Here is a 21,330-nt window from a genome sequence, read left to right on the forward strand (position 1 = left end):
GCCGATACTGCTCCCAGAGATCGGTGATGGGTCCCAAAGATATTGATCGGAGCACCCTCAGAGTAATAAATCGTAAGTTAGCTTTTTTTTATTGAGGAAACTAGTCAAACGTTGGGATGCACCAATGACTATGGATGCTGACAGAAGTACAGGACGGCTGGAGTTCAGAGATGAAGAGGAAATTGAAGGATTATTACGACAGCAAGGTGGCCAAACTTTAATTGGATCGGTAAGTAGGAGAAAGCGAGAGTGTGCAGAGAGGAGAAGGTAAAGTGCCATGAACATATTAAACTTTGATGATGGAAATTAAGTGGATCTTTTGCGGAGAAACAACTACACCGCTCCCTTGGTGCTTGGAGGAGGAGGAACCGGCGGAGCAGGGTTTCCCCTCTGGTCCCTGAGGAGCCAGCTGTCTTCCACAGCTCATTACTCCTTCAATCAGCCTTCTGTCCCAAGTCACCTTCTCTATCAGTCATGTACAGGGGGGGGGGGGGGGACTGCTGGGTGGTCTCAAAGTGGATCTGCTCTGTCACTGACCTACAATAATCATGACACATATCACACTCAGTATGTTCCATGAAATCATCTAAAATATGAATATGACAGTGTTCTTCCCCTTTGAGAGAGAGAGAAAGCGTCTCGACTACTCCACAACCTGAATTGCATCCATGGTGAGGAACGGACGTATCCTCCTGATGTTGTAGACAACGAATGTGAATACCACAGCGTTCTCCCTCATTATGTGATTATGCTCGCTTAAATTAACCTGAACATTAACCTTAATGTTGTTGTTGTTGTTGATTTGTTTGCTCTAACCAAACATCAACAAGCTGCATGTTCGAGCCAGTTGACACAAAAGCTTTGGTAGCCGTTATTAGCAGTTCTGTGGGTCAAATTGTACTTATAACTTGTGCAGCTGTGTACAAAAAATGATAATCAAATAAATAAAAACAATCCTAAACTTTAAAATGGAATACATAATAGAAATAAATAATAACATCAATAATAAAAAACGAAACAAATGAAAATATTAGCAATATAGGAAAATGATGTCGCCATACTTCCCGCCTACAATGCTCCAAGTGGTTTAAATATCCAACACAGTTCTCAATGAACAACATGAGACCTACTGGAACAAATCAGAGACGTGAACGGCTTGCGGGAGAGCGGTGCAGGAGAGCGACTGTTGCGTCTCCACCGCATCCGCTGGTGGAGGTGTGCTCGAGCGGATCGGGTAGGACCTCCGCTGTGCGTGTTACAGAGAGCAGTGGATAATTGTAATTTGTATCAAGTCTGATTTTAAAATTCTTCTTTTTTTTTTGCTGGCGGATTCGCGGGCCACATAAAATGACGTGGCGGGCCGGATTTGGCCCGCGGGCCTTGAGTTTGACACATGTGCTTTAGAGTAAAGAACTCTTACAGCTAATGAGCACAAGACAATGTCTTCACTTTAAATGCTGCATGGTCAGTAGATGTGAAGTCCGTTTTGTAGAAGCATATATAATGACTATGAGAACAAAAGAATATTTGCATTTCAACTGCTTCTTACCACATTGCTCATTGTTACATAAGGTCATAATAAGCAGCTCATTAAGCGGCAGCAGGCTGCTACGCTTTGGTACAACGGCTCTTCTTTCAAAGCAACATTTCCAACGATAATAAATTATGATGAATGTGCTCTGCTTGATCATGAATAAGACAAATTAGAAGGTGCTGTCCGATCAGCATAGAAGCATGCTTCATTACGGCTACCACTTTAAATTTACATCAAAGTGCCCTGCTAGTGGTATACTGGAGACATTATGCTAATTAAAAGATACTTCCTAACAGCACAATTCAGTTTAAAGAAATATTACAGCCTAAATAATTCACATTTGTACCCCATTTTAATTTGTGAACTTGATCAAGTTTCTCTTTCAACTGAACAGCACGGAGAAGGACTGCAAGTGATGATGTCACCGACAGAGAAAGATGCTGGAGCGGCTCCGGCAGTGAATCATGGAACAACTGTTGAGAGAACAGCGGTTTACAGCTGCCGCTGTGATTTTACCGGATTGGGAGCAGAATCTCTGAACTCACAGCTGGAAGCCTGACATTCAATTAAAGCTCATTTGGATAAACGGTAATCAGCAGGTGTCACCTACTGAAATGACATCATTAGGTATATTTAGGTAGATTGTGTATGTGTCTGTAGAGACTGATATAATGAGGTAGACAATGGATTTAATTTATTTAAATATATATTAATATATATATATACACACACACGGGTGACAAATCAAAGGAAAAACCTTAGTAAATATAATAAACATGTCCCACTTAATGGTTTGATTAAAATGATGTGACATATAGGTCATGCCCTTCCCTGTCTCCAGACCTCCGCCCAGTTTAAAATCTATGGAAGATTTCTGAGCAACATGTTGGACTGCACTCTCAGCCATAATCATCAAAACACCACACGAGGGAATATTTCTTTAAAAATATGGTTTTCATTCTTCCAGTAAGGTTTAGAGAATCTACGTGAAAGAGCACTGGAGCTGTTTTGGAGGGTTGTGGTGCTCCAAACTATTGTTGGTTTCTCCATTTGTACGTCATCCATCTGTTTTCAACTCGCTACAAAAAGATGAACCACTAGACGCTGGTGCGTCACCTCTTTTCTATTTGTATCATTCATCAAAGTGCATCATGGATGATACACAATTTCTAATTCTGTTATATCACATGGACATCAGCTGGAATATCTTTTTTTTTACATTTAAAATGTTTTTACATGGGAAAAACGGACAGCTTATAAAACACATAACTACAACCCATAACTGAGTATATCTGGATTTGAATGGATTTTGACCACTGCACTTTATTTCACTACATACAATAGTTTGTGATATTTCTCTCTGGACAGAACAACTGCACCATCAGACTGACTGACCCTGCTGACTGTAGAGGGCCTCATGGCTAAAAGTGCACACCCCGCACTTTTCTTTCTTCATCCATAGTTTATTTTTCTTCCTTCCCCTGCAAACCCCTGATGTCTCTATTTTCAGATGCTCACCACCTCCATTCCTTCCCATCCAGAGCAGCGGCGGGGAAATCCCTTGAAGATGGCGCTCCATCAGTAATGATTTTCTGCTCAGCTGAGCAATGAAAGGTACACATGCACTCACTCTGCCTTGCTCTACCTAACTCTCTCTCTCTCTCTCTCTCTCTCTCTGTGTAAACCCCATCATCCATCCCTCAATGCATCTCATTAAAGTTTTAAAGCCAAGGTAAGCCAGCACATCAGTGAATCCCTCCATCCACCCACTCTAACTCAGCCAAACTCCAGCCCATCCCGTCCTCATTTTCTCACCGTGTCTCCCTCTGGGGCTGTGTAAAATTAAGGAAAAGACAGCTCGGCATGTCTATATTTAGAACATAATAAGAGGAGAGACGGCAACAAATTATTGGAAGATCCGGAAGAGGAAGAAGCTGCAGCATCTTTGGAGACTTGAGGAGAGTTTTGGGTCTCAGGGAAATCTGGAGGGCAGGTTGATGTAGATGCAGGCTGCAGCTGGTATGTTTAATCTGGTGGAGAGGTTTCTTGAGCGCTGGGTGTTTTTAATCAAATTGTTATTCTCTACCAAAGCTGGCAGAACGCATATGTACATTATGTGTTTCTGAGAGGGATGTAGCTAATTTCAAACACAGTGTTGCCTCCTCCAAGGTAAAACCGATTGGATTTGTGGCATGCATCCATCCAACATGGACGGAGATAGATATATGTTTTTGTTCTTATTATTCCAATTATCTGTATTTATTCTACTTTTATATACCATTCTTTCCAAGTGTAATAAACCTCTTCCACTCCACCTGTCTTTACCATAAACCATTATTTTAGGGGGTACAGGGGATTTTTAGGGGGGGGGGGGGGGGGGGGGGGTAGCAGGTCTACAGTACATGCCACATTGAAGTGGTATACATCATCTGAAAGCTGTAAGATTCATTTGAGATGCAGCTCAGGATAAGTGAGCGTAGCATAATTGGTACCAATGGATCCTTCGGTTCCAGTTTTAAATGATCAATACCTCCACTAGCTCTAAAACTGTAGAAGAGGTTAAAGGCTGAATGAATTAATGAATAAATAACTCATCAGAATGAATATTCTCCTTGGAAGCGTTGGAGTTCAAGTAACATTTATGCTAAAGAAGCGTATCAAACTCAACTATGTGAGCTATGTAAGGAAAAGTCATATATAATGCTTATATACACAGTAATACATGACTTAATTTCCTGATTCATAACCAACCAGCAAATTAAATGAATTAATACTGAAGCTTGACGTTTCCCCACGCAATCCATAACATCCCTTTTTTGAAGGCAGAGGGTATTAAGGAATAGCTCCGTCAATACTATTCAGCAGGCTTTTAGTAACTTGTTCTCCGAAAATGGAATGTTGGTAAGAGATATCAATATTAATGGTGTAATACTGAGACCTCATTATGCTGAAGGTCATGGTGGGCTATGGATTTAGAGAGGAGGAAGATAAATGAAACTCTTCAACATATCTGGCAGAGAAAAAACATTCATCTAGCTGTAGGACACCTCCCGAAGACAACCTGCCATTATCACTTACAGACTTTAAAAAATTGTTATCCTCTTTCAAAATTATAGATGAAAGTTTCTTAAATCCTCCCTGTGACTTTTAGTGTGTGCATAGTAAATTAAGTCATTAAAATGCAAAGAACTGTGCAGGTAAGTAATGATTCATGGCACCACGGACTACACTACCTGCACAGATATCTGTTCGGTCCATGGAAGCTAAGCTGCTCACCTACATCTTCCATATATCACAAAACAAGGAACGGCTTTGTGCCTGAGAAATGTGTGAGCGTGGTTCATACTTCAAATACAAATATTAGATTTTTTTAAATAATTAATGTTCAAAAACAGGAGGAAAGCTACCTTTGTGTGAAAAATAGTTTGCCAGTAGAATCAAATAGTTTTCAAGATATTTAGTATCAGTATTTGCATATTCTCAGTTTTAAACATGTCATGTGACAAGCTACTTCAGTACACTAATGAAACCACTACAGAACAACAACCTGTCATTTGGCTGGTTGAGTGTACACGGCCCAGGAGAGGTGCACATGCACGCGAGTGAACATGATCAGGATGGTGCCACCTCCGCCTCATTTTGACCGAGGAAAAGCCCTAAAATACCGTCTAAGACGAGAGACCATCGTGTCAGAGGCATACAGACCCTTCTCCGCTTCCTACCCCTAAACCTCAAGCACCTTCAACCAAACAACAAAGGTTTTGTGACTGCATCTCGCACAATTGTGACACTACCATATCGACAAATTCTGCCACAGACGGACAACAGACAGGGCGACAGAAATACTAACACCTGGGTAACTAGTACTGGAAACAAATTCTGTGGTAGTTTTTGCCATAATGACACACAGACTCACAAGGTGAAACCAATACCAGCCACAGCGGCTGGTAACTAGCAAGAATAAGTACAGACTAAGAATATGACTTTGATACTTGTTGCTTCTGACAAATTGCCGTACATACAGGATGTGAAGTTACAGCACATGTGTATGTCGAAAATATGGATGACATCTGTGTGCGTGTGTGTTTTGTGTTGACAGGAGAGCGGTGATGCAATCACCTATGCCTCGGTGTGCAAGCCCCACACGCTCAGTATGCCCCCCCCCCCCCCCCCCCCCCCCAAAACACAGCTGACTGTCTGATGCAACCCGAGTGCTCCCGCCGTGGTTCAGCTCCAAGCTCCATCAGTACAGTCCTCTGAATGATGCATCATGCTGCTTTTACATCAGGCCACTGTATCAGCCAAGTCCGAACGCATTTCTTCTGAATTTTACCGACGCGTCCTCTGCGGGGATCATCATGCTTGCATAGCTGTGGATGACGTCGGTTTACATGTTTCATCATAGCTGAATACTGAGCAGGGTCGGATTTCAGAGCAAGGTTTGGTCTCTGCTGAGAATGACTCGAATGCTTCGAGGCTCCGATTATCGTTGCCATGCTAAATGATGTCCAAAAGGTATTCAAATGCATAGTGTTTTGTTTTTTAATTATTATTATTATAGGCTATGCATTAGCCCGGATGGCAATGTTTGTTGTGTTGAAACACAGCAGAGGAGATGGATAGACGGACAATCTCAACAAAAGTCGGGTCTTTTATTTTATATGTTGGCAAAGGCTACAGTACATTTAGTCATTCATTTGTTTACAGGCCAACGTATGAGCACATTAGTTTTTACGGGCTATTGCTGTAATTATTTTTTATGAAAAGGAAATTCCTTGGTCATCAGCAAAGCAGCTGATCAATAGGAAAGTAAAGTACAGAATAAGTAAATAATGTCCGCTTCTTTGAGGAAAGTAGGACAGCTTGTGTTGTCGTCGTTGCCCCAGCCCGCCCCGCCCCTTTTCTACCTTTAATGCCCACCAAGAACAGGTTTGCCCGATGGCCTGACGACATAAAAGGGCCGAGTAGCTTCCGGGAGGAAACGAATAAATCAAATTCACGAGGAGAAAGAAAATCCTGCTTGACTTTGTGTGGTACAATAAAACTTTCTGGCAGTTGTACATCGGTTTCTTTTACTGACTGACTGAAAGAGTGAAGAGTGAGAGGCGACTGACGAATGTAAAGGTACGGTGCTTCTCTCCCTTCCCCTCTCTTTTCCTGTGTGTGAGTGTCAGCGCATTATGTGTTACAGAGAGTGATACAGCTAGTCTACAGTGAGCCGGACTGTACCTTCAGCTGGAACGCAAAATTGAACCAATCATGAGCAGAAAAGTTATTTAAATCCTTCCAGAGTAGAAACCTTTTCTTACCTGCTAAGAAAGCCCATAAGAAAGTCTCTCCTGCCTCTGTTTAAAGGCTGTTTGGATTCATTATTGGAAAACACTGCTTAAGTGTTCACAGTTCGGTGACAAAAATCCCAGCTTACTTCAGCATAAATATAAGACACAACCTAAATCTACCATCTGGATTGTTTCAGACTTTTAATGCTTGATGGGAAACAGTTTGGCAGAGAGAAGGGAAATAAAAGTGTGAGAGAAACATTACCATCTGAGGGCGATCTTGATGGGCGTGGTGAGGCAGGAGGTGAAGAGGTCAGCTGGGAGGTCAGGGTTCATGGGCAGCAGCTCGCTGGCCTCACAGGCAGCCAGCTGGATGCAGTTCTTCATGGAGGGCGGCAGTGGCATCTGAGCGAGCGGGTGGCTGGGGTTAATGGCTGCGACCTGAACAGACAAAACATCACAGTGTTTTTGTTCACATTCATTGGGGACCGCAACAACACCCTGAGCCAGATATGTAAACTAAAATGTGTGTGTGTAAAAGAATACGGTTTAAAATATCTGGAGACTGCAGCAACCACAGCAAGTGACCTCATTATAAATCTGGATTTCAGACCCAAAACATTAAATTATTGAAACCTGGCCTATTGTCTAGAGAGATGAATGACGGAGGGTCAGAAAGAGATGAGGAGCTGGGTGACAGACGATCTGACTTTAAAGAGGCGACACACCAGACGTGGAGAGCATCCCTTTGCCACAGACAAATTTGTCGAAACACATAGAAAGATGTGTTTGAGCTGAGCGGTTTTCAAAGTGTTTCCCTTTGACGGAGACTGCCGTTTCTTGTTTGCTCTAATATTATACGAGCCAGGAATTGAAATTAGCATCGTCACAAATGAAAGTCTCGGTATTGTGGCAGTACTAGAGGGAGGACGACAGAAGCAGACAGGATGATGTACTTGAGCTGAAGACCAGATAAGACGTGGAATAAAAGGTCAGGGACAGATTAAAGAGCAGCCACTTCAAGGCTGATGTAAAAGATATGAAGTGAAGCAAGTCGGACAAAATACAAAGCCGAAGGAGACCTCTTTGTTACCTTCATACTTAAAGTAAAAACAAGTCTGAAAACTAATCTGTTACAGTGTGAGTGTGTGCAAATGTCCAGGTGAAGGCATTAGCACCCTGGTACCACCTACACAAGCCTGCTCGTACTGTTTTGCAAGCTGTTGATGCTCTTCAGATTTGGCGTTGAATCATCGCCCCCAGAAAACTTTTCTACAAAAGGCTAATCTGCTATTCATTATGGTCACTTTTCAACTTTCAGTAACAGACTTCACTGAGATCAGAAATGCATTGTTTTTTGTATTTAAACAAGGTATCTGCTGTACATCATCGAGATGTTATTTAATCTTCATAAGCTGCTGTAGTGTGTGTATCACATTAAAAAATGGACCCCTCCCCCCTTGTTTTCTATCTGGTGCAGAACAAAAAGAGGAAAATGTGAATGCAGAAGATACAAATCATTGCATTTTGCAGGTTTGCCACCTTGTACTACGAGCCAAATGATAATGTGATAGTCCATCGATCCTCTCGCTTGCTCCCTAAGCAGGCGGTCTTTAGTGGTAAACAATCATCTTGTCCATTCTAAATACAGAATTAGATGTTATCTTGGAGCGATACTTGCAAATATGAAAATGGAAAAATTGAGGAGGCTTGCATATGATGTGAAACTTTAATTACATTTGGAGCCCTGGACTATTTATGTGCTCATTTTGCTGATGTACTGTTGATTTGTTTCTGGGAGTTCTATACCGCTTCTGTGGTTTGCGGAGAGGACTTTAATAATCTGTGTTCATTTTGCAGTTCTGCCCAATTTTAGTATGAAATTAGGGAAGGAGATTATCATATCATTATTGTTATCAACGCCTCTTTTCTGCAAAACACTCATTCCATGAAACCTTGCATCATGCTGCTCATCCATTTTTAACCGTGTTATTATTTTATTGACTGCAGCAACATGTATCTTTCACAGTGATGACATTAAAGGAATACATTAACAATTCAGTGCATTTTCTTTTTGCCTGTCTGTTCTCTGATAAAAGAAGTAATATAAAGTATATTACTCTTCTACTCTGGACTACAGCTGCAACGTTCAGTAAATCTTTACACAGGCTAGCTCCCCAAAAGTGAAGCCAAAACATCCCGATCGCCTCCGGGTGGCTGGCTGTGAGTTTAAGAAGTGCTTGATTTGATACGCAGCAGAGTTTTCTATGAGCGTAGCGCACACTTTAAACGTCAATATGATCGCAATTAATATTCGATTAATTCTGCTGCCCTCAACAATGGCAAATATAAAGCCGATAAAATGCAGGTCCTTTCTTTACTGTACTCTACTGTGTTTTGTCTTTGCTCTGTCTATCAAGACACTGTACTCGATTGTGTGGCCGACAATTTTGGGCAGTACTTGGATTATATTTATTTTGCGTCCACTTCTGTTCTTTTAACTTATTCTTTGAGTTGGAAAATTTGGAACCGGTTCTGAGGCGGAATCCGTTTTCAAGACTCAGTCCTACCATTGATGCTCCCTGCAACAGTTGCAATGTGCCAAATTTGGTTTGTTGTGAAACTTTTGGGTCGTCCCTTATCCGCATGGTTGGCAGTTTGATCTCCTTCTTGATCGAGACACTGAAACCCAAGTTGCTCCCTGGGTGACAGCACCCCACTGCTCATCTATGTACCAGTATGTATATGACCATTGTGATAACGTTTTTCTTTTAATTGGCTGAGATCACACACACACGTATATATATATATATACTGTATATATATACAGTATATATATATATATATACTGTATATATATATATATATACAGTATATATATATATATATATATATATATATATACTGAAAGACCTGTTGACACCCTGAAAAGATGAGTACTGCAGCGGAAAATTCTGTTTCAAGTGCTAAAACTCTTTCTGTGTTTGCAAACACTTTTGGGGCTACAGGCACGAAGGCTGAGCAGAAGGAGAGAGAGTGCGAGACACCTTCAAACCGTCTGGCACAGAGTGCGCTAGAGTACACTAAAAGCCCTGGCAATCAATGTACACTGTCAAAAGAACACATGCGATCATATAATCATGATGCACGTGTGTAAGAACAAACACAGACAAGCACATGAGCACTACTTTCATATAAAAGTAGACCCAACAAAACAACCAAAAGACAACCACAAGCACAGCAGTGACACAACAGAGCTCCTGAATGGAAACTACTCCTTTGGCCTCCCAGCGCGCTGTGTGTTGCAGCTCAGCATCTGATGCAAGTTGGGGTAAACCCCCACTACCCGAGGCAAGCACTGAGGGGACATCCTCGTCTTTCTGCATCCAGAGGGCAAGTCGAGTCAATGAAGAGGATGAGACAAGAAAACAAATACAACAAGAGATCCAGCAGGCAGCCCGGATCAAAACAGGAAACAGAACAAGAAAATGTCCCATTTCTACTGCAGATCTTGGGAAAAAAAAGAAAAAGCAACAAAGAAAGTAAAGAAAGCATCAGTATCTATTTCATAAAACTGCCGTGACCCGATTCAAATGTTCAAAAAGGTTTCCAGTTAAGTTAATCAAACTGAAAAAAGTGGCTTGTGTTGAGGCACTGTAGATTTATGTAACGTCTCCCTACTCCTGTATATACTGCACAGCCATCCTGCTCTCTGCTAGTCCAATAGCTCATTAGCTGACTCTATAATAAGTGGCGGAAAAAAGGCAGCAGCAGCTGAAGCTCAGATCTCAGTGTGAGACATTATGTACTTACGGAAACGCTTCTATAAGAAGCTCTGCACACACATGAATAAATCATGATATTAAAAATACAGAAGAATAGTCTAATTAATGGGGAGGGTCGGAGGACGTGTGCATGTGTCTTTTTTTCTATCAACATGCATATTTTATTTCTCTTTGAAATGCTAGCAGGCGTTTGCGGCTGCCTGCTTCTTGCCGTGCAGATGGATCTGTGCCAATCTTCCTGGAACATAATTCCTCTCTCTCTCTCTCTCTCTCTCTCTCTCTCTCTCTCTCTCTCTAATGAGGAAAATGTCGAATCGCGCGCAGAGGCAGACATCACAAACAAAGCAGCGTGCGTTTCTAAAGCCTCTCGTCATGTCAACCTAAGAAGAACATTGTCTCCTGAAAGAAACCATGAATCAAGTGGGTGACGGCGCGCCGCAGTAATCCGAACGGTAAATACGACGACAACATTGCCAACAGAAACTGATTAATGCCAAGCATCCACTGTAATTATAACATTAGCATACTGTAATCTCGCAAATTACCATGAAAATCACCATGACAGCGTTGTTTTCTCTCTTTTCCACTGGGAATACCAGGGTGTGATCTAAATGCTGAGAATTCCTTTCTTTTTCAAAAAGTGACACTAATTGATGAGACTAATATTACGGGGGGGATTTCAGATGGTAAAATAATCATATGCAGTTATGCACGTGCACTGACAGCTACTATTCGAGCAATACATTCTACAGCCTTAGCATTAATTATTCATTAATATGATAGAAGGACCTGATGGAGGCTTGATGTGAGCATCCTGGAAACGCCACCAACACAAACATCTAAGCTATAACACACACACAAACCACACACACACACACAAGCTCTCACAGTCCTGCGTGTTGTAGCTGTGAGTGCTGCAGGGTGCAGTATACATGCACATCTCTTTAAGCCTTGCAGCTAATGCAGTGAACATGTTTGCTGAGTGCACACAGGAAGTGATTAGATATTTAAAAGGAAGCAGGTGGCCCTATAATAGAGCACTCAGAACAGACACCCCCCAACCCACCCCCACACTAACCGACTGACTAACTGAATGAATGGACTGCAGGAGGAGGTTGATACGGTGTGGAGGAGTGATAAAACACCTCCTCCTCCTCCTCCTCAGCCGTCGTCTACATGTTCTGGTCTTCATCTGCATCTCCAAATAATAATCCCTGGTGAGATCAGGCCTGTCGTGCTATGTGAATCGTGCTCACCCTGCAAGTGTGTCTATTTAAAAGTGGCTGACAAAGTGTGTGTGCGGGGGGCGTGTGTGTGTGTGTGTGTGTGTGTGTGTGTGTGTCGTGTCGCGACAGAGGGATGCAGGTGCAAGAGTGTGTTGGCAAGGTGGGGGACTCCCTGCTTGGATTATATCCTGCATGATTAAAAAGTCTCTGGAAGGCATCGCCTCTCTCTTTATCTTTCCATTACCTCCCCCCCCATTATACACTTCCTGTGTGAGGTGGTGAGAAGTGCAAGCACTCAGGTGGAAAAGTGGAATTCCTCATGGATGTTATGCAACTTCCCTCTGCATTTATCTGGGGCACTTCCTCTGTTTACATCACTAACAAAACACTAAAGTTAAACCCTGACGTTCCCACCTTTAAAGTGACTTCGAAGAACTTTTTTACTGGTTATGAAACTGTCTCAATTTAATACTGATGCCTATGACATACATAAGTAAACGAGACCATTAGCGAGATGATTGTCTATTTCTATGTAGTTATTCTTAAAGCTTGCCATGGTGCCACTGGGTCACATTCCGGAGCAGCGCCCAGACAGGGATTTTACTGCAGGGCTGAAAATAAATACTCTATAATACTATATCATTTGAATACATATTCGAATAGTAATACTAATAAATATATATTTTGCCTTTTAAATACGTTTTTGTTTTGTTTAGATTCTAAAGTATAGTTCAGTGACAGGTGAGCTACCATTGTTTGTTAGGTATTTCAATGATGAAAACTAAAATGAAAAGTATAATTTTATTTTATACTGAAATTAGTATACAATTTCATAAAGAACCATGTGTCTTTGATGCAAAGAACCGGAAATAGGTTAAAACCATGTCAAGAATAAAAATATAGAATAAAAAATGACCAAACTCAAAATATATGGTCAAAGGCACAATTAATTACTTTTGTTTCCTGAAAGCAGTTAAAGAAATCTTGATAATTAGCAAAATAAGAGCAGTGATTTTAGCCCCGAAGTCACCCGTTACAAACTGCTAACAGAAAGAGCAGCACGAGCTGAAGATGGAGAGACGAACTCTGTCGAACACTGCGGCAACTCAGCAGTTTAGCTGCTGCCTTCACCTTTACTTTAACAGGTAACGCATCTCTCTCTCTCTCTCTCTCTCTCTCTCTCTCTCTCTCTCTCTCTCTCTCCCTCTCTCTCTCTCTCTCTCTCTCTCTCCCTCTCTCTCTCTCCCTCTCTCTCTCTCTTTCTCTCTCCCTCTCCCTCTCCCTCTCCCTCTCCCTCTCTCCCACCCTCTCTCCCCCACTCTCGCTCCCTCTCTCTCCTGGCTGAAGCTTCACCATGAATAATTGAGATGAATGACAGCGCCATCTCATTAGGGATTCACATAACATTCCATAGCTGGGAGGGAGAAAGAGAGAGAAAACGTAATAAAAAGATGAAGCGGGGAAGGGACTGGGGCTGGAAGAGGTATGTATCTGTTTGATAGGGTGTGTGTGTGTGTGTGTGTGCGTGCATGTACTTGAAAGACTAAACCAAAACTCAATTTAGAGCCAGCTGCCCATTTGATTGGCTGAATCGCAGCACTGATGACACCCTGTATTTTTCATGGAGAGGATTCAAGCGGAGAATCATGACTGGACACTCAGTGACACCACTTAGGTCTCCTTTATCAATACAGCATATATAAGTGTGTGTGTGTGGGCAAAAGAGAAATCTCCCACTTTTCAATGAATGACTATGTTTGCCTGCACACAGTGCGCGTTTGTTTGACTAACCTAAAAGTGTTTTGTTTTTTTATTACAACCCAACTACAATTTCCTGGCTGCTGTGTTGTGACATGCCGTAAACCACGCGTGTGTGTTGTCGGTGCAGCTGCCCACCTCCAGTTCCTGCTCTCTCTGCAGGGCGAACTGTTTAAACGACTTGACAATGATTCCCGCGTTGGAGCAGTCGTAGACAAAAATGGACGGGCTCCCCATCCACGTCTGCAGGTCGTAGATGGACAGCGGGATGTACTGGGTGTAGTTCTGAAAGAGAAAAAGAGGGAGAGAGAGATGAGATGTTATTGCTGAAAACTCACATTTTATAGATTTGTGTTTAATTATTAACCAGTCATCTGTTTGATGAAGAGCGTGAGCAGAAGAGAGGGGGAGAGAAATAGTTGAAAAGAGAAAAATATAACGAGGGAGGGTGAGATGGTCAGAAACATACAGAGGCAATGAGTAATAAAACTAATAATCTTGATGCTATAAAGGTGTTATACTTGTTTGCGTTCATAATTACATTGCAAAATCAACTCTAAAATGCTCTAAAGGAATGCTTAATTATGGACGATAGCTAACAGATACTGCTAGCTCACCTAGCACCACTGAGCTCGCTAACCTTACAGCTCAGCCGAGGAGGACGCTGTTAATGTTTACATCTTGAGATGTCACAAACACCAGCCTCGTCCATGAGTCCCTTTAATCCCACTCACTGTAAACGGCCTATAGCATCTCAGCAACAGATGATGAAGTTTTCGTTGGAACCTTGTTGCAGTAAAGGTCTAGAAGTCCACGGCTACTGTATATGAATGTGGGAGCATATTTCTTGTCTGTGTGTGGTACCTTATTAAAAACCCAGATCTCTCCGTTGACAGTGGGCCGTGGCACCCCGTGGCCGTTGTAGTGGAAGAGGACTCGCTCCTCTTTGGCGTTGCGTCTCAGCGACGTGCACAGCTTCTTCACCTCGTCCACCGTGGGGTCCAGACTCTGTTTGTAACGCGCCTGGAAAGCAGGGAGGAAGAGAGGAGGGCGTCAGCATGATCGTTTTACACTTACATACGGGAGTAGGAACTACGTTCTGTCTAACAAGCTTGACTTTATGTGACGTAGTGTTTTCCATTCCATATTAACATTTGGCCATTGTGCTCAGATAGCAAAAGGCGTTTAATAAAAACTAATCACATAATATATTTACACATTGACCTATCATGCCTGCTGATCATCAGAGAAGAGCAGACCAAGCATTGCATCCCTATTCATCATGTTGAATGATGCAAAACCTGCTGGTATTGGTGGCGTTTAAATTAATGTAACATACAGCAAATAATGCCACGGGAAAAGAGAAATACTTGGAAGAGTACAAACATCTATGAGACACGAGGCTGGATGGCTTCATGTTGTGTGCATCACAAGGCTTCTTATGAGAGCGGGTACGTCAGCGTGATCCAACTGTGTTCTACATAAACACACGGCCCGCACATCCTTTCTACAATAAAATAAACTTGCCGCTTTTATAATATACTTAATTTAACGTACTGCTATCAGTTTGTTTACCATATTTTATTGTACATTTTAATATTTTTCTATTTTTAAATGATGTCTTGTTTCTTGTTGTGCACCATTCACTAACTCAAATACCTTGTATGTGAAACATACTTGGCAATAAACAGTTCTGATTCTAACAGTCATTTCAATGATCAACAACTTGGAAACAGGCAGGAGAACCGACTTCCTTTGAGGACAATGGTCCTTGGTTTACACTTTAACCATGGCTCTACAATATAAAGAAAAATGATTTTATTTTTATTTTTGACACGTCACATTATTTATACATTCTTAAGTTGAACGGTACAGTATGACGTTAATTGTCAGTCAAGTGGTGAGTAAGGTTAACGGCTTGACATGTCAAGCTGACCTGCATGCAGCTAAGAGGCGAATAAGATGTTCTTCTTGCTCAGATATCCCATAATTGAAGTAAACAACAGAGGAGAAAGCAACCCTCTGCCAAACTGAAGAGACTCATTCGGCAGCACTGAACTGGAATTTAAAACTGCAAACGGACAATGACACAAAATATGTACAAATGTGGTACCACGGTTAAAAAACACCAAATGAAGGAAGATTATTAGGAAGAATATTGTTGTTCCCTCCTGTAGAGTTCTTCAGATTGGAGACTATCGGACAAGAAGGAATGAACAAAATCTTTTCAAAATACTTTAGGTTGGGTTTTCCAGAAATTTGCCACCAATCTGTACTCATTACTATGTACCACTGTGAAATCCTAAATGATTTACAGTTACCCAGGCCATGTCTCTAAATATTTCACCAATAAACTACATTGTTACACATTAAGCCGTTTGTTTCTTGGAGGTTTTAAGCATTCTATTTGAGCATCCCAAAAATAAGGATCTGACTCATTCATGAGGAGCTGGCAGAGCTGATAGAGACATTTTGTTTGCAATGATCCAATATTATGTTGACTGATACAAAGACGCTGTGCTTTGAAAGATGTCAAACCTTTTAAAAGCCTGAACATTTTTTTTGAAAAATAATGATTGAAAAACTCCAGACTTCAAACAACAGGCTGATAGCTTTTGTAGGATAGACTGAAATGTAACAAAAGCAAAGTGTAATTTGAGGGTAAACAAGGACGCTTTTACACCTCAGAGTGTGAACTTTAAACAAGCTGTTATGAAGGATGTAACATATAGTACCAGTCGTGCAAATCTCTTGTATAATTCTGTTTTACAAATCAGGCAGAGCAGCGCTTTTTGAGTGCAGATTTGAAGCCGATACTCTACACGTAAACAAACACAGAACGCTGACTTTAGGTGCTGCTACTTGTTGCTTTACTGCTGTCAACTTGTTACTTCTTACTTTAGATCATACTTCACCAGTTTCAGTGATTTTATAAGAGTCAAGTCAGCGTGATACTCGTGCCTGTAGCCGGGTGTGCGTGTGCGTGCGCGTGCGAGTGTGCGTGCGCGTGTGCGCGTGCGTGCGTGTGTGTGAGCTGCTGGAGAAATTGTAAATGGATAAGTGTGGGAGACGGAGGACGTGTGCATTGTTTGTGTTCCTTCGCCTTCATTAAATGAAGAGGTGTGTGTGTGTGTGTGTGCATGGAAGGGACATAGAGGTGTCAACTAGTTATGCAACAGAAAGGCACCCGGTTAGACCAGTCTGAATCATTATCACACTCACCAAGGCCCTTCTGTTACATAACTAACATGCCTTTTACTAAACAGCCGGCCTGCTGACAAATGGCTTTGAATCACAGGAGAAGCCATATTTTAACCTCAACTTGCAAAACTTCCAACTTCTCAAACTGATGAAAACTAACAAGACAAAAACACAGCCTTGAATCTCGACAGTTTTGAGAGAACAGTTTATCCATCAAATCGAAATGTGATAATAGGAATGAACTATCTGCCCGTGTGATCGCATCGAAAGATGGTCTCTAGTTTGAGATTATTCGCGACATTAAATACTGGCTTATATTTGAGAATTTACAGTATACAACGTATACCAAGAACAAACCGTCCTGTAAGAGTCAGTCTTCCCTGTGTCCAATGCATAGAATTTATAGAACAACAGATTTGTATCCATCAAGGCTGTATTCATGACTCTTTGAGCTATACAGTACTTTATGATCCTGGTGTTTAAATGCCACAGCTGTGGGATCATTATCTAAATGATGCTAATTCTTAATCCTGATTTGCGGAATAAAACTATCACTTGCTTATTGTTCTTAACATCACACATCCTACAGAGGCCAAGCTGAACAGATCACCGTGATCAAAGACGCCATATTTCAGCTTCCCGTACCTACATGAGTTTTGAGTTGCAGCGTGATAGCAGAGCTGACAGGCTGATTCAATTTGGGCATAATCAGATAGGAGCATCTGAATGCCAAGAGACTCAGCACTCATTCTGACAATATAATGGGGTTACTGAGGGACCTGCAGTGATGGAGGTATAGCATTTGAAATCAGAGCTTGTATTGGGGGGTGGGGGGGGGTATCATTTGGGAAGTAGAGTGCCAAATTAAATGAAGAAAGAGAAAGAGAAAGGAGAGAGGGGGAAAGGCAGAGGGAAACAGGCAGGTGGGACAAGTGTTTCCACTACCTGCTTGTAGTAGTTAGTTCAGACGAATCCCAATTGTCTTAAGATGCTTTGGTGATGCTTTTTATTTACATTCATGACAGTCAGGCATATTTAATTAAAGTGGCATACAGAGATTAAGACAGATTCATATGTATAAGACACTTAGGAGTAATTTAAATATATATATACCAATCACAATATTCTGGGAGAAGGAGGCTTGAGTTTGTGTGACTCGACTGATCTCCTAACATTAAACGCCTTGACCTGAGGGGGGAGCTCCAGCCTCCTGCGGGGACCACCTCCCTCAAGAGGTTGATGCAATCTATAGCCGTCTACCTGTCTCTTCTTTACCTCACACCGCCAATATGAAACACCTCCATTATACCCATCAAGGCCACTGGAAACAAACTCTTTTTAAAAAGGTGTGCTCTGTGCTCGCTCCGTCGCCATTTATCATCATGTCACATCCTGAGAGCAGGCGACCTTTTCAAAGTACCGTAAGCATTCAGAATGCAATTAAAATACAGACTGTTAAGTCGTAAGGTCCAGTTGGAGCCTCTCTGGCTGTCACACACACACACACATCAGGCTACATTTTAGACAACACAAAAGGTAATGTCTGTGGTGACAGCAAACAACTAGAATCAATACGCAAGTTGGAAACATTTAGAGTTACCATTGTGACAGAGCACTTGTTTATTTAAAGGTAAAATCCGCCTGTGGACATACATTCGATCTCTCTTCATCATTTGGAGATTTCCATGGAAAACTAATACTCTGATAGCTTGTCTCCGAACTACGAAATACGATCATCAACGTTACAATCTGTCATGGGATGTGCACGACCCAGGACAGGAGGGCTCTACAGTGGGAGGTTAAAACCGCACAGAACATGATTGGTACCCATCTACTGAGCATCAGTGATATTGGTGAGAAGACGCGCCTGCGAAGAGACCAAAAGATATTCAAAAAACAATACCCACCCAGCCACACCCTGCTGCCATCTGACAAGAGAAACAGACGGATACCACCAAACCTCAGAGAAGCTTCTTCCTTTTTTAGGCTGCGAGGCTCCTTAATTCATATATTATTGGGTTTTTTGTATGTGCGTGTGTGTGCGTTTTTCTCATGTTGCAAAATGTGACTAAGATCTGCATTTTGTTGTGCAACCCTGTTGTACAATGACAATAAATAACCTTGAATGTTTTAATAATCTTGAAGTATGCAATGTAATAGGGAGTTTAGCTTAATGGAATGCAGGCAATCTTTTTAAGCTGAAGGTTAAAAAAAAACAAAAAAACTTAAATGTGAACTTGGATGACAGCACCGGCCACTTGTTGTCAAAGAGAGGAAATGAGTAAAGTCAACCTCTGGCCTCTAAGTCATTAACCAACCTGTAACACTGTGCTTGTTTAGATAGAAAGGAAAAGAGAGCAAAATGAAGACATGGAGGGAAAATACATAAGACGGACAGAAATGGAGAGGATTTCTCTACATTTGTTCAATCTCATTCATTTAAAAAAAAAAAAGTACACAGCTTGGGGATTTATGTATGATATTAAACCTTACAGATTCCAACAATACTAATCTACAGTCAGCAAAGCAATCTGATCTGGAAAGGAGGCGAGCAAAAAGACAGCTTCTCCACAGGGATCAATAAAGTATACTTATTCAAATTTAGCTGAGAAAGCCAGTCTGATAAATAGCAGGCCTGTGCGGCGGTAGTCGTTTCCCCAGTTACAGCAGTCCCGCTGGGGCCAGTGTGTCCGGCTGAGTCAGTTCCCAGCAGGTCGGATGGAGCAGAGGGAGCGATGACACGTCTCCTTTCTTCTGCCAGCACACCCCTCCTGACTATGTTACCCATTCAGCCATTTATCAGTCACAAAACGGTGGATTTAGAAGCATCAATGCTTGCACATCTGAGGAGTTTCAGTCAAAAACACCACAGAGACATTTGAATAAGTTGAATGATGTTGTCAAGAAAAGAACAAATTGACCTGCTGATACTTTGTAAAGGCATCGCGTGTTCCAAATGTCGGATATGTAACGGTACAGAAACACTCACGACTTAATGTTTTCTTCATCTGTTCTTGTGTTTAGGACGAGTCTGATGCTGGAAGCGAGCAGCAGGAGCCAGAACACTGCTGCCACAGCTGACTAAGTGACATGGGTTATGTAACTGGCAGAAGGTCCAAATACACTAAGTGCTTGTGTACTGTACGTTAAACAGGACGAGATAATACAAAAAAATCCAAATAGCTTCAAACACGAGTGAAGAAACTGTATCATAAGACTTATTGAGAACTATTGAAACGCACCCTTACTCTCAAATCTTTCTCCGTGTTCAGACTTTGTTTTTTTTATGAGGCTTCCTCTCTTCTGACGGGAACAAAACTCACTTCCCGAAAACTTGTATGACATTGCATGCTTTCATGCTGCCTTCCCTTCCTCTTCTGACGTTTCCTTTACACATCCAATCACACCCACATGCCCCTTAACGTATTGAAATATATCAAAACATTGAGTCTCTGCTGGATTACTGCGCTGTAAGATGACATGCGATTAATGAAAAGGTAGGCTGTGTGGTACCTTAGGGAACGTGGAACTATTTAACTGACGTATGATCTGATGTTTCCCCAGAAGTTAGAGCAACTAGAGGGGCTAGGATGCCATTGGCAGGTGACCAAATGAAACACACTAAATTGAACAAATGTACAGATTTCTTTCGGTTTGAACATTGTTGGAGATAATCTAAGCACACAACGTAACAAAATATACAACATAGGTAAAACAATGTTGCATATATTACCTTTAAGTTCTGTGTTCAAGTCAGGGACCTTTGTCACATCATGCCTCTCTATTTCTATCCACACTATGTCCTGTGACTCATTCTTCACAACCAAAAAATGTGTCTTTCTGAAAAATACACATTCAGCACATTCAGCTCATATTTCAGAGTAATTACAGACACCAAAACTGATAAAAAGCACGAAACAAATGAGGCTGTAATATGTTCACAGTGGTCATACGCGACTGATTCAGTACCAGATCCGGGAAGCTTTAATAGGCTGTATTAGATTAAAAGCTCTGTGAACATGTTGTGTGTGCTTGTGTTTGTGTATGTAGTGTTCATGTGTGTGATAGAGAAGGGGCAGAGAGACCTCTAAAGCGCCAGTCCAATTAAAAGCTGAGTTCCCAGCAGCTCTCCCAGGTGTGTGTGTGTGTGTGTGTGTGTGTGTGTGTGTGTGTGTGTGTGTGTGTGTGTGTGTGTGTGTGTGTGTGTGTGTGTGTGTGTGTGTGTGTGTGTGTGTGTGTGTGTGTGTGTGTATTTGAAATTTGGTCATTTTACCGTATCTGGGGGGGGGGGGGGGGGGGGGGGGGGATATCTCTTTGACACTTTATCTTTTGGTTTGGCTCTAACACATTAGATTAAAAATGCAGCAAAGCTCAGTTTCACACAGACCTGATGTGCTCGTCTACGCTCACTTTCCATCTCTTTGATGTCCGTCATGATTTATTTGCTACGTCTGTTTTCATTACAATGTGACACATTAAGCTTTTATAAAAGAAATACTACGTTTTCTGTCGGGATGGGTATCGTTAGGACTTTAGCGATACTAGTA

The 21,330-nt window shown here is 41.7% G+C and overlaps 1 protein-coding gene across 3 annotated transcripts in view; it reads right to left on the bottom strand.

Annotated features, from left to right (window-relative positions):
• The window catches only part of rptor (regulatory associated protein of MTOR, complex 1), a 133,092-nt gene that overhangs the window by 77,660 nt on the left and 34,102 nt on the right, over nt 1-21,330 (bottom strand). For all 3 annotated transcript variants that reach the window (XM_079159845.1, XM_079159846.1, XM_079159844.1), the window contains exons 5-7: nt 14,447-14,605; nt 13,721-13,867; nt 7,079-7,254 (exon numbers count right to left, since the gene is read on the bottom strand). In XM_079159845.1, the coding sequence (XP_079015971.1) occupies nt 7,079-7,254; nt 13,721-13,867; nt 14,447-14,605 (482 nt within the window). The remainder of the gene's footprint in view (nt 1-7,078; nt 7,255-13,720; nt 13,868-14,446; nt 14,606-21,330) is intronic.

Source organism: Pholis gunnellus (assembly GCF_910591455.1).
Source record: "Pholis gunnellus genome assembly, chromosome: 5".
Classification (NCBI taxonomy): domain Eukaryota; kingdom Metazoa; phylum Chordata; class Actinopteri; order Perciformes; family Pholidae; genus Pholis; species Pholis gunnellus.